We start from the raw sequence: 14,265 nt of genomic DNA, 5'->3' as shown, positions 1-14,265 counted from the left end.
CATTTAGTGGCTGAATGTCGTCTATAGCAGTGGTTCTCAACAGGGGTGCCGCGGCACACTAGGGTGCCTCAGAGAGCTGCCAGGGGTGCCTTGAGATTTCTCAAAAAATAAAAATATATATATATATATTTTTTAATATGATTACAGAAAATTTTCACTAAAGTCTTCCATGAAAATACCATATTTGGATAAGTTTGACCATTTCTCAAAAACAGAAAATCATTATTTGTTTGTGGTAGCTTTTTCATTTGTTTATTGGACAAGTCCGGCAGAGAGGAAGGATGGGAGAGAGATATGGGGGAAGACATTCGGCAAAGGTCACCGGGTCCAGGAGTCTAACCCGGGACGGCTGCATTGCACTGCATAATTTATTAAATCATTATTTAATAAAATACAGAAAAGGATCACAGAGTTACTCTGGATAAAGAACCCCTTTACAGACAACATTGAGACAAAGCTTCCTGACACATCCCCATCCAAACTCTTGGAAGAACTCATTGAAATCTCATCCGATACCACCTGGAGAGTTTGTTTCAGTGAAGTGCCCCTGGAAACATGTTGGTCTGAGTGTGGAGCTGAGTACCAAGTATCTCATGATGATGCAGCAGTTAAGGTGTTGATACCATTCAGCACCACATATCTGTGTGAAGCTGGCTTTTCATCCATGACAGCTCTGAAAACAAAATATAGGGCCAAGTTGAGCCTTGACGATGACATGCGTGTTGCCTTGTCAAAGATCTCCCCACGTATTGACCGTATTATTAGCCAGCAGCAGACCTCGCATTGAGCTAGAAATGTCCACTGAGTGAACGAGTGCTTATTTTCTGTATTTATTTATATTTTTTGAGAAATGGTAACTTGGTGATCCTTTTCTGTATTTAAAAGAAATACATGATTTTCTGTTTGAGAAATGGTCACACTTATCCAAATATGCACTTTTTATGGAAGACAGTGCAGCTGCAACAGGTGATACATTTCTGTAATTTTATAAAAAAATATATGCCATTTGATTTACTACTAAAAGCAGTGTAATGTCAACAGTACTAACTAAGCCATTTAGACCTGAAACGCCTGCTAATAATGCATTATATAGCCTGCATATACACACAAATGCGTTTCCCGGTTTCATAAACGTTATTTTGAAAGCAAGCACTTTTGTCATCATTGTAGCAAAAAAGACAGGACCGGAAAAGTCTTTATCGTGTGTAGGTAGGGGTGCCCTGGAATATTTTATTGGACACAGGGGTGCCTTGGCAGCAGAAAGGTTGAGAACCCCTGGTCTATAGCAAGTTTCAAGTTTCTTTAATAGTTGTCATACAGAAGTACAGAATACTTTCATACAAAATGCTTCTTACTGTTACGCTCCAGAGACTGTGCTAGACAAGATAGTATCAAATAACATAGTATAGCATGTAATTTAGAAGAAGAAAATGAGGTCACAGTGTTCGGTATAGACATATGTACAATGTTCTGAGTTACCATATAATATACAATACTATGCAGTGTACTAATGTACAGTACTATATAGTGCAAAGCAGAAATGGGATGAGGTACAATTTAGGTACAATTTACAGTAAGGTGTACGGGTTGTAGTGCAATCCTTCATCAATAAATATAAAGTGTGGGGAGTGGGTGCTACAGTGTGTTTGTTTAAAGTGGGTGTGTGCTATAAAGTGTGTGGAGTGGGTGCTACAGTGTGTTTGTTTAAAGTGAGTGTGTGCGTGTGGATGTGTGTGCTATGTGCGTTTGGTGGTTGTTGTTGTGTAGTGTTCATTGTTCGTTTAGCAGCCTGATGGCCTGGGGATAGAAGCTTCTTCTGAGTCTTTCTGTGCTCGCCTTGAGACTCCGGTATCGCTTGCCTGACCGCAGCAGTTCAAAGAGGCAGTTGTTCGGGTGACTGGAGTCTTTAATGATTCTCTTAGCCTTGCCCTTGCAACGCTTGTTGTAAATGTTCTGGAGGGTGGGGAGCCCCCCTCCAATTGTGTGTTCGGCTGAACGTGTCACTCTTTGTAGTCTGCTTCGGTCTTGTGCAGTGCTATTCCCAAACCAGGAGGTGATGTTGCCGGTCAAGATTGTGGCAGTGTGTGTGAACAGTGAAACCAGATAAAAAAGTAGAATAAAAGAATTTGGATAAAATCATGAGTCACCAATTAAAACTATAGGAACAGTGAGGACAAGAAAAAGTGCCTATGTATGACCAAAGGCCTGTCTGAACAAATGTGTTTTTAGTTGTTTTTTTAAAAGAGTTTACAGAGGGGGCAGTTTGCAGGACCAGGGGGAGAGCGTTCCAGAGCCTTGGTGCTGTCACCTCGAAGGCTCGATCACCCCTTGTTTTCAGCCTGGACCTGGGGACCACCAGGAGGTGCTGATCGGCAGATCTGAGTCAGCGGGTGTTGGTGTAGGGATGGATGAGTTCAGTGATGTAGATAGGGCCCTGACCGTGGAGTGCTCTGAAAGTGAAAGTGAGGACTTTGAAGTGAATCTATAGTGTACCGGGAGCCAGTGCAGGGATACCAGAATGGGAGTGATGCATGTGACATGATTTTTTTGACCTTGTGAGTAGCCTGGCTGCAGCATTTTGGACCATTTGTAGTTTGTCTGTGGATTATTTGGTGAGACAGGTGAAAAGTGAGTTGCAGTAGTCAAGCCTAGAGGAAATAAAAGCATGCACGGACAGTTCTAGTTAAATTATTGTTATTGAATATAATCTAGATCAATTATTCTGTTCTATATTTTACTTCTTCTGTTACAGGTCACAATGGCGTTTGAGCAGCATGCATTTCGAGATCCACAGAAACACTGAGGAACTCATATCTTGTTTTTTTATTTCGTATTTCATATCAAAATAACTGCTCCAATTCTGATGCAAAGTGTATGAATAAAACAAATGACCAATGCCTTTACAACATCAGTCTAAATTGTCTTAATTACAATGTAAGATCTTCATCAAATCCTACGACGTGGTTTTGTCTTTTTCTCCACTGGTTTGACGTCAGGAATTGCTGCCACCTAAGAACAATGACAAATAAAGATTTCTCATTAGATAAGATTGGCAGGAAATGTTTTGAGTTTTTTCTGTGAAGACTAAAAGGAACACGCCAACATTTTAGGAAATTAGCTTATCGTCTTCTCCAGAGAGACAAGAAGATAGATACCAGTTTCCTCTCTGTGCGTTCAGTAGAAAGCTATCTATCTTCTTGTCTTTCCCTGGAGAAGACGGTAAGCTAATTTCCCAAAATGTTGGCGTGTTCTTTTAAGCAATTTTTTCCCTCTCTATTTCATATCAGAAAATCAGGGATACCTTCTTCATGGCGTTTCTGATCCGGTTGGCCGTTGTGTTCAGCGATTCGTCCTCCATGTCCGTTTTAGGCGGTTCTGGAAGCTTTGGTCCAATCAGCGGCTCGTCTTCTCCCGAGACACCGATCACAGAGTGGTCCTTCTCGGTTGTCTCCAGCCTACGTTTCCTGATCTCCAAGTGTGCGGTCCTTGGCACAAAGCGGGGCACAGCGGGAGCCTGGAGCGCCACGGCTCCGCTTCCCGTGCCTCCCTCTCCATTAGAAGAGGCTTGTTGTCCCGAGCTCGAACTCTGTGCGGCTGGCTGCTGTTTTGTATCCATGACGATGGCACTGTGAAGTGTCCCCATTTTGTCTTCCGTGGGCATGGTCCTTTGTGTTGCGTTATGTCTATAGTGGTGATCTTCTCGAGGAGGCAGCGGCAACAGAGGAAAGTCAGAATAGCGGCCGATGCTTGAAGGCTCTCCAGCGCTGCTGTCGCCAGGGACCGGTTCAGCCCTCCAAGGGGCCCTCTCCGGGACCGGTTCAGCCCTCCAAGGGGCCCTCTCCGGGACCGGTTCAGCCCTCCAAGGGGCCCTCTCCGGGACCGGTTCAGCCCTCCAAGGGGCTCTCTCAGAGGCCGGTTCAGCCCTCCAAGGGGCTCTCTTCGAGGCCGTGACAGGCCGCATGGGCTCCTTGGTCCCTTCCTCGGTCCCTTCCTCCCTCTGCTCCTTTTCTCTCGCTGAAGAGAAGACATTTTCTTTTTAAGGAATCATTAAAAAAAACATAACCCAATGAAAAATAATTAACAGTTCTCATTGCATAACGAATGTCAAATACAAATTCAACAGTATTTTCATGTGTCTGTATGAGCAGGGGTATCATGCAAGCCAAAATTGTGGATGGTCACAATTAGGGGGGGGGATATCAAAGGCCACTTTTATTTTTGCATATATTTTCCTGTGCCGCCTGGCACATATGAAGGCACAGGGACTCGTACTACTAACCACTTCAGCACCACCGTTAATGCTGTATGAATGAATGAATGACTTTTATTTATATAGTACCCTTCACAGCACGAATGCACAGGGTGCTTTACACTACAGCTTAATATAAAAAACACAACAAAACAAAATCAGAAATAAATGACAACAACAACAGACAGCAGTTAAAAAACAGTGAAACCAGATAAAAAAGTAGAATAAAAGAATTTGGATAAAATCATGATTCACTAATTAAAACTATAGGAACAGTGAGGACAAGAAAAAGTGCCTATGTATGACCAAAGGCCTGTCTGAACAAATGTGTTTTTAGTTTTTTTTTTTTAAAGAGTTTTCAGAGGGGGCAGTTTGCAGGACCAGGGGGAGAGCGTTCCAGAGCCTTGGTGCTGTCACCTCGAAGGCTCGATCACCCCTTGTTTTCAGCCTGGACCTGGGGACCACCAGGAGGTGCTGATCGGCAGATCTGAGTCAGCGGGTGTTGGTGTAGGGATGGATGAGTTCAGTGATGTAGATAGGGGCCTGACCGTGGAGTGCTCTGAAAGTGAAAGTGAGGACTTTGAAGTGAATTCTATAGTGTACCGGGAGCCAGTGCAGGGATACCAGAATGGGAGTGATGTGACATGATTTTTTTGACCTTGTGAGTAGCCTGGCTGCAGCATTTTGGACCATTTGTAGTTTGTCTGTGGATTATTTGGTGAGACAGGTGAAAAGTGAGTTGCCGTAGTCAAGCCTAGAGGAAATAAAAGCATGCACGGACAATTCTAGTTCAGAGTGAGATATGATGGTGCGTAGTTTTGCAATGTTTCTGAGGTGAAAGAAGCAGGTGAGTGTTTTGACATGTTTGTCTAGGTTCATGGCCTGGTCGAAGACAACACCCAGGTTTCTCAGGTGGGGACATATGTTGTCTTTAAGGGACCCTAAGTGAGTGGCCACTCTAGCTGCAGTCTTTTCAGCTGCTACGATCAGCACCTCAGTTTTTTTTGCATTTAACTGGAGGAAGTTACTCCCCATCCAGCTCTCAATGCCGAGCAGGCACTCCTGGAGAAGGCTGAGTTTCTCCAAATTGTCGGGCTTAAAAGAGCAGAGTAGTTGTATGTCGTCTGCGAAGCAGTGGTATTTAATGCCGGTGAATTTATTGATGAGGAGGCCTAGGGGAAGCATGTAAATGGCGAAAAAGGAGTGGTCCTAGCACCGATCCCGGTGGTACCCCACATGAGAGGGGGGTGGGGTCAGATTTAAAAGGACCCACAGCCACCGAGAAAGTTCTCTCCCTCAAGTAAGAGGCAAACCAGCTTAGATGTAGCTGTAACCTACATTTCCTCTCCTCCGATGCACATGAGAGTGCTGCAACTCTTGGAGAAAGAAACTTAATACCATAGGGAAAGAGGGTGTGTGGCTTTTTGAGGTATGATCTATGACATAATTAGCAGAATGCGTTTTACTTCATAATATAAAATGATCATAACTACATATTAAAACAATTATAGTAATACAATTTATTTTAAATATAAAATAATCCAGATATCAAGAATCTGGTGGGGCACATGCCCCTCAGTTTGAATGGGCACGGCGCTTCTGTGTATCAGTGATGCCGATCTATTTGATGTGAACTGTAGCAAGCTTCCTTTATTTATTTATTTTTTATTTTTTTATTTTCTTTGGCATTTTACTGCTTTATTATCGGACAGGCCCGACAGAGAGGAAGGTTGGGAGAACTTGGAGAAGACGTGGGGGGAAAGACATGCGGCAAAGGTCTCCAGGTCCGGGAGTCGAACCCAGGACGTCCGCCTTGCACTGCAGCGCAGCTACGTGGTGCGCCACCCTGGCGCCCCAAGCTACCTTTATTTTGAGCAGTCCTCGTCACATATCGCCGCCTGTCTTGCAGTTTCAGCCTGGTGTCTTCCACAGTCTCGTGTTCAGGGACGTAGCACACGTGCAGAATGCCGCCGTAGAAACTCTTCTCATCCATCTGTCGTTTGGCTGCCCTGATACAGAGTTTGGCAGAATCAAAAACTGTTTGCTAAATCAAATGAATGTACAGGAGGAATATAACATGGTTGCTGCTGCCATTTTTAATGTCCCTCTCGGGTATAATAAAGACCACTTGAACTTGACACGTCTGTGAGGGAAATGTCATTATAGATCTGTGTTGAAATACATATTCTATCTCGGATAGCCTTGACTAGTTAATATAGGTCAACTAGCTACAACCCAGACACTAGGCTACAGTCTGACAGTGGCTCTTAACAACGAACCAAGGTTAGGAGATATCTCTTTCAGTTCTAGTGTGGAGCCATAACATAAACCCTAGCCAAGGCTTGTTATGATTCTCTAACTGGGGCATAATACTTGTTTACCTTTCTTGTCATATCTGGTGTCTAATGTACGTCATTTCAGTTATGTATTAATGTACGTTCTGATCAGAGCTCTTTGTCACTTTGTGGTCAGAAGCTTTGTGTGTACAACATGTGTCTCTGATGATAAACTGATCACTTTCTCTATGGCTATGGAGGCAGAAATAAACTATGTTCTATATTTTTATACAAACTGACTCGATCTGAAATTCCTACAGCTTACTGTCATTTAAATATTCCACAACACGTCTTAAAGGGGAACTCCAACATTTTGGGAAATTAGCTTATTTAACATCTTCCCTGGAGTTAGACAAGAAGATACATACCTTTTTTGTCTCTGTGCGTGCGTGCATTTAGCTTTGGGAACAGACGCTCCGTTAGCATAGCTTAGCTTCATCACTGGAAGTGAGGCAGATCCGGAGCCTTACAGTGCCTTACAGTGTATAGTTTGATTGATTGATTGAAAAGTTTATTAACAGATTGCAGAATACACTCCAAATACAACTCCAAAACGTTCATGTAAACATGTTGTGACCTGTGTATTCACCACGTGGCGTCTGTTCCCAAAGCTAAATGCACGCACAGAGACAAAAAAGGTATGTATCTTCTTGTCTAACTCCAGGGAAGATGTTAAATAAGCTAATTTCCCAAAATGTTGGAGTTCCCCTTTAAGAGACAAAATTACAGAGCTTATAGTGTGTGTCTGGACAATCCAGAGAGACTCCCTGGGCAATCTGCGAATGTGGAGGTTGGGGGAGTAGGTGCGGAAAAGTGACTATAGCACGACCGAGAGAGTGCCGATCGCCTTGTGGTTGGTCTCTCAGTGTTCAGGAGACTCGGGCGTATAAAAAAAAAAAGTCTATTGGATCATGTCTCCAGCACCCCCACAGCCGTAGCTACAACCACTTGATGAGAGTCACAGCTCTCATCAACATTCATTCATTTTACCCCCCCTCGCGCTCTCCCATGGGCTGAAAATACCGTAAGTATTGCGGTGGTCTATAGAGGCAGTAGCACATACAGACAGTAGGCTATGTACACATTACTCTACATACAGTATACGTTTAGTACTAGTACATGAATTGTAAAATATTCTAGTTCAGCGACAATTATGGCCAGGTCTATTTTAACTTGCAAGGGCACTGGAGCAGTATATCCAAGAACCCAGGGATGGATCACTCACCTTGCACTGGAGCAGAAGATCTAAGAACCCACGGATGGCTCACTCACCTTGCACTGGAGCAGTATATCTAAGAACCCAGGGATGGATCACTCACCTTGCACTGGAGCAGTATATCTAAGAACCCAGGGATGGATCACTCACCTTGCACTGGAGCAGTATATCTAAGAACCCAGGGATGGATCACTCACCTTGCACTGGTGAGTTTCTGGAACTTGACAAGGTAGACCTCCGTGAATTGCTCAGCAGGGTACTCATCCAGTGGCCTGTATTCCTCCACAGCACCGTACAAGGCACAGAGCTGGACTAGTTCCGTCATCACCCCAATGGCTGGAACCCCCTGCACCATCAGGTACCGGGACTCCAAGTTGATGGTGTACACCTGAAGGGATACACAAGAAAGATAAGATCTTAAAGAGCACCTACGGGAGGCTGCAATTCGAAACTGGCCACCGTAAATGCCCAAAACCCCCACCACCTCCTAATAGACAGTCTCCTCCCCACCGCATGTATATATTCCCTCCCCGCCGTATGTATATTTCTCTCCCACCCACCCACCCCCTCCTAATGTACAGTCCCCTCCCCATCATATGTATATACTCTGTCAGGATCTAGGGGTAACAGTACTGTATATTTGAATACCGTTTATGTCACAAATGTATCAGTACTAAATACCTATATGTCCCTATGCCATAAATGTCATGTATGTTGTGTATGTCATAAATGTCTATATTGAAAATGGGGGACCCTGATGGAAACAAGACAAACGTCTTTCTCAGGTCTGCATCCCCTTAACAATTGTGTGTATTGAGCCGTACTGTATTGTACCCATTCTGCAATCTGTTAAATAAAGTTTTCATTCATAATAAGATGAGGATGTTAGTCAGTAAAGCCAGACAGGGGGAGTAGGTGCAGTACAGTACAAATACAGTACTGTATTTGCAAATCTGGTATGTCATAAATGTATAGATGTAGCAGTACTGTCTATCTGTATGTCATGTTATGATGAATTGAAAATCGGGGACCCCAATGTAAACAAGACAAACGTCTTTCTCTGCTCTGCATCCCCTTAACAATTGTATGTATTGAGCTGTACTGTACCCATTCTGCAATCTGTTAATAAAGTTTTCAATCAATCAAAACAGATTGATTGGAAATTGTATTAACAGATTGCAGATTCTGGGTACAATACAGTACAGCTCAATATACACACAATGGAGACCAGAGAAAGACTTTCGTCTTGTTTACATCAGGGTCCCAGGCGGACTGAATAGTATTATAATGTATAATTGCACTGCAAGACCACCAAAAGGTTAATCTCATACTCTCAAGAGCCTCTGGGTTTCTGGCTGCTGTATTGATGTAACACGTTGTTAGCCAGCTCCACTGCGTGGTGTGTGTGTGTGTGTACTTTAACCTAAAGTATGTAGAGAACATCCTTTACCTTAACTGCTTTAGACCTCCTCCCCTCTCTGTATTTTGGTCGAGAGATGCACACTTTTCGCTGTTCGTGGTGTTTGTAAACCTCGGGAGGGCTCCAGCAGCTCCGCTTGTTTACAGGCGCCGCCATGTTGCTGCTGTAACAAACCATCAACATCCGCCTTTTGCACTTCAGAATAAGAGTTCAGTCGCGTCACAGGGACCGTCGGTTACACTGTGTCGCTCTGCGAGAGCTTTTATTTTCCATCATCAGCTGCTCTGGCCTGGGCTCGACACAGACAGAACACACCGATCACCGAGTCAGAGCCTCCTCCTGCATGCAGAGCACAAGTAGGGTTCAGGGGCACTACAGCTATGTTTGGCAACCAGGGCATTCAACCCGTCACACTGGTTTACATTAACACAAAAAACTGCTTTCTTCACCTCCCTTCTAACCTGATCTCGCATCTTTCATTGCACGAGGTACGTTTGCTAATAGCTGTGATGAATTGAAAATGGGGGACCCTGATGTAAACAAGACGAAAGTATTTCTCTGGTCTGCACCCCCTTAACAATTGTGTCGTATTGAGCCGTACTGTATACTGTACCCATTCTGCAATCTGTTAATAAAGTTTTCAATCAATCAATCAATCAATAGCCAAGCCAGTCAAGTTAGGGTTGATTTCCTTATCAGTGATATTGGTTAATATATATACAAGGGTGGCTGACGTCATGTTTTGCTTGCAAAGGATTATTACTAGTTGACAGTCAGACGACACCACCGTCTTCTCAGAATCGTTTGGTGTTGTTTCTCGCTTGACATTAGTTTACTCTTATCTCCAGACCTCAAAGCTGACACAAATCTAAGTCAGACAGTATTTAATACTGTAATACAAATGTGTGTGTGTGTGTGTGTGTGTGTGTGTGTGTGTGTGTGTGTGTGTGTGTGTGTGTGTGTGTGTGTGTGTGTGTGTGTGTGTGTGTGTGTGTGTGTGTGTGTGTGTGTGTGTGTGTGTGTGTGTGTGTGTGTGTGTGTGTGTGTGTGTGTGTGTGTGTGTGTGTGTGTGTGTGTGTGTGTGTGTGTGTGTGTGTGACAGAACCAGGCGTTGGAGCTGTCCTGGGGCGATGGGCCCCCAGTGTTCCTCAGTTGGACTCCAAGCAGAGGCTCCTCCAACACGGGGGACCACAAGGTCGAGCTGAGTCGCCAACTGGGAGAGAAGCTCGGCCTGAAGGACGGAGAGCAGGTGGGACTGTTCAAGTTTCAAGTTTCAAGTTTCTTTAATAGTTGTCATACAGAAGTACAGAATACTTTTGTACAAAATGCTTCTTACTGTCTGAGCCAGTTCATAATATCTGAATATTGTGTGATACTTGTAGCCCTTGGATGAGTCCCTTTCAGAACTACAGACACCGCACCACCATTAGGTGGCATTATCGCACACTAATGTTCTCACTAAGGTACCCATGTACATGTCGAAATACTTCCCAAAGGTCAGTGAATACCACGACCACAACACCAGAGGGAGTTCCACAAATCATGTTCAACCCAGATTCGGCCCAAACAAGGGACTAAACACGTTTTGCAATTATGCCACAACAATGTGGAACGCCCTACTGTAAAATAATGTGAATCCCTACCCACCTTCAAAACCGCTCTAAAAGAGCACCTACGGGAGGCTGCAATTAGAAACTGGCCCGGTAAATGTCCAACCCCCCCCCTCTAATGTACAGTTTCTTCCCCCTCAAATGTATATATTCTCTTTTAGAAACTCTTAAACAGTACTGTATATTTGTATGTCATAAATGTCTGGATGTAAGATATTGTGTATGTCATAAATGTCTAGATGTAGCAGTACTGTCTACCTGTATGTCATATTATGTTATGATGAATTGAAAATGGGGGACCCTGATGTAAACAAGACGAAAGTCTTTCTCTGGTCTGCATCCCCTTAACAATTGTGTGTATTGAGCCGTACTGTATTGTACCCATTCTGCAATCTGTTAATAACATTTTCAATCAATCAATCAATCAATCAATCACAATGGTCTGTGTGTTTGCTGTTTGTCTGTGTATTTAAGTGGAGTGTCTTTATAACATGTGTACTGTGTGTTCAAGTGTTGCCCGGTTTGATTACCCGCTCTTAATGCGTGTTTAGCAAGCTATACTGTTACACTTGCTTGAAGATGAGAGGCCTATATGGTTTTAGAGGGAATATAGCAGATATTTATACTGACATTGTTTTGAATGTATACATGTTGGGACATATTTTATACTAATACAATTGACAAATGCAAAGCAACTCAGACCCACAATGATTGTCACTCACTCACTCACTCACTCACTCACTCACTCACTCACTCACTCACTCACTCACTCACTCACTCACTCACTCACTCACTCACTCACTCACACATATCTAGATGTTCTCCCTGTGAGATGTTGAGTCTGCTGCTTAGCCCAGCTGGTGTTTGTCTTAACATGTTGTATGATTTCATCACTGAGCACAGGGTGACAGTACCATCTTCCTGGACTTTTACTTTAAAACCGACATTGTACAATTGTATACTTTTACCGTACACTTACTGTATATTTCTGTATATTTTTACTGTATATTTTATATTAGAATGTATATACATAACATAGGAAATGTATATCCAGGACCGTATTTTATTTTTAGGCTATTTTTATTCGTACTAGTGACTTTTGTTTTTGTCTACCTAAATGTTTACTGTTTACTGTGAGTGATTTGTAGTGCCAAATTTCCCTCTGGATGAATAAAGTATTTCTATTCTATTCTATTCTATCCAGGGCTTCCTGAGACCATGTCACCAGGTGTCATCAGTACATCAAGTGTTTGTGGAACCTCTCTCCTCTGATGACTGGGAGATCCTGGTGAGTGGGTGAATACAGATTTTACTGTATAATAATTAATAATAATAATAATAAATAATTCATTACATTTATATAGCGCTTTTCTAGACACTCAAAAGCGCTCCCCACTACCGTCTGTAGTGTGGTAGTGAAAGGGTCAACATTTTGTAGTGTGGTAGTGAAAGGGTTAACATGTTCTAGCTTTTCCTCAGACCCACGGCCAGCCCCCACGGGACGCACAGGTCACAGGTCAACCCGTCGATCACTACTATGTGTGGTGTGCTACTGACTACAGACTACAAAATGATGGAGAATAATTCATAATCAGAATCGCTTTATTCTGCAAATGTACATTTACCAGTTATCATTTAGTGGGTCTTACATGTCAGGCTATAGTACTGTGTACCGGTCTGGTCACCCTTTGCCTCCATAACAGCGCCTGTAGGTGAGGTAAAAACAAACAAAGGGCTTAAAGGAACATGCCAACATTTTGGGAAATTAGCTTACCGTCTTCTCCAGAGAGAGACAAGAAGATAGATACCAGTTTCCTCTCTGTGCGTTCAGTAGAAAGCTATCTGGCTGCATGTTAGCCTAGCTTAGCACAATGAATGGAAAGCGGACATGACCGGTTAGCCTTTGGGAGAGGTGTTAAGTTGGACAATGCCTAGGCTAACCGACCATGTCCGCTTCCATTCATTGTGCTAAGCTAGGCTAACGTGCAGCCAGATAGCTTTCTACTGAACGCACAGAGAGGAAACTGGTATCTATCTACTTGTCTCTCTCTGGAGCGAATACTGTATATGATTCCCATAATGTTGGCTATCTTTCTACCAGTCGGTTTTAGCCAGCGTCCTCTTTTTTGCTGTGGCGCGCTGGCGGGGCAACATCAGAGAGGAAACTGGTATCTATCTTCTCGTCTCTCTCTGGAGAAGACGGTAAGCTTAATTTCCCAAAATATTGGCGTTTTCCTTTAACTTGGACCTCACAAAATCAAACACTTTCATTAGTATATATAAATATATTTAATAAGTCTTTGTGGAGGAATAATATCTCCCTCAGTTGAGGTCTTTCACCCTTCCCCCCAAATGTTTATCCCCTCCCTTCTCCCAAATCTACAGTTTATGCTGTGTCCCCCCCCCCCCCCTCTGACTATAAAGGAGCCCCTCTCTCTCATTCTCTCTCTTCTCCCTGGTGTCCTAGCTAGTAGCCTGGATGAGAGCCATCCAGCCATTCTCTCTAACTATTTTGTATGTGTAACGGAGGTACCGCGAGTATATCCACAGTCACGATGGACTTCAAGTGTTGTGAAGTGACTGTGGCACGTAGCGGTACTGCAAGTAAACTCACTCCCCCTTAACACTTTGAGTGCCAGCCACGACATATGTCGTTATTTCATGCCCCCCGTTGAGTGCCGACGACGCAAATTGTAGTTTCATTTTTTTATTAGCGATCTGAATTCATATTTCATCAACCGAGTCTCCCGTTGGTACAGCAGCCCCTCTAGGAGCTCCGATGGGAAAATACCGCCCCCTATCGTCTATCCCTGTGTAACTGCAGGCCATTCGATTACACTGGTGGATGTGTGGTGGATGTGTGGAGGGGGAGCCTACTGGCTCCACTATGCTGGCGAGCCGTCTGATCAAGAGGGAAGTGATTGCGAGACGGAAAGCAGCCTGGAATATATATTTACAGCAGCCAATAATCAATCAATAAACGTGATCGATATTTGGAATGGCGATCAGGAATTGGAATAATCTTTTTGGAGAACATCTGATCTAAGGTAAGGAATCTATGTTACCAGTCTTGGGGTAATCGGAGCTGTTTTGACCTATATCTCAGCGTGTCCCATGTGTGTGTGTGTGTGTGTGTGTGTGTGTGTGATGTTGAGGAAATGAGGTAATCGATTTCTCAGCTCGCTTCTATAGCGTGCATAAGTACACATATACTATTGATAATCTAGCGTTTATTTGAAAACGATTCATAAATAGGCAGACAAATGACAACGTGTCTAGTGTATTCGAGAATATTCCAATAAATGCCGTTTATGAGGGAATCTTTCTATTTTCCGGAAATTTTAGAGAAAACGATAGCTTTTCGAAATGCTATAAAAAGGATATGAACCGATTAAAAAAACAATCCGTTTCGACAATGTTGACTGCAAACAAGT

General features: G+C 43.4%; 2 protein-coding genes across 2 annotated transcripts in view; one reads left to right on the top strand and one right to left on the bottom strand.

Annotated features, from left to right (window-relative positions):
- Positions 1 to 14,265, top strand: part of pex1 (peroxisomal biogenesis factor 1) — a 113,776-nt gene that overhangs the window by 6,541 nt on the left and 92,970 nt on the right. Inside the window, exons 6-10 of the mRNA XM_084312037.1 lie at positions 3,288 to 3,475; positions 3,690 to 3,947; positions 9,571 to 9,709; positions 10,324 to 10,470; positions 12,036 to 12,119. Coding sequence (XP_084168163.1) covers positions 3,288 to 3,475; positions 3,690 to 3,947; positions 9,571 to 9,709; positions 10,324 to 10,470; positions 12,036 to 12,119 — 816 coding nt within the window. The remainder of the gene's footprint in view (positions 1 to 3,287; positions 3,476 to 3,689; positions 3,948 to 9,570; positions 9,710 to 10,323; positions 10,471 to 12,035; positions 12,120 to 14,265) is intronic.
- On the bottom strand, positions 1,982 to 9,377 carry rbm48 (RNA binding motif protein 48; the record flags this gene model as incomplete). The annotated part of the gene is made up of 5 exons (XM_084312515.1): positions 1,982 to 3,009; positions 3,302 to 4,014; positions 6,113 to 6,258; positions 7,999 to 8,189; positions 9,252 to 9,377. The coding sequence occupies 5 exons, from the start codon at positions 9,375 to 9,377 to the stop codon at positions 2,947 to 2,949; spliced, it is 1,239 nt and encodes a 412-aa protein (XP_084168641.1). The 3' UTR covers positions 1,982 to 2,946.

This window comes from Notolepis coatsorum (genome assembly GCF_963971535.1).
Source record: "Notolepis coatsorum genome assembly, chromosome: 4".
NCBI lineage: Eukaryota > Metazoa > Chordata > Actinopteri > Aulopiformes > Paralepididae > Notolepis > Notolepis coatsorum.
The sequence above is the reverse complement of the archived record's forward strand: the minus strand, read 5'-3'. Positions and strand labels throughout refer to the sequence as shown.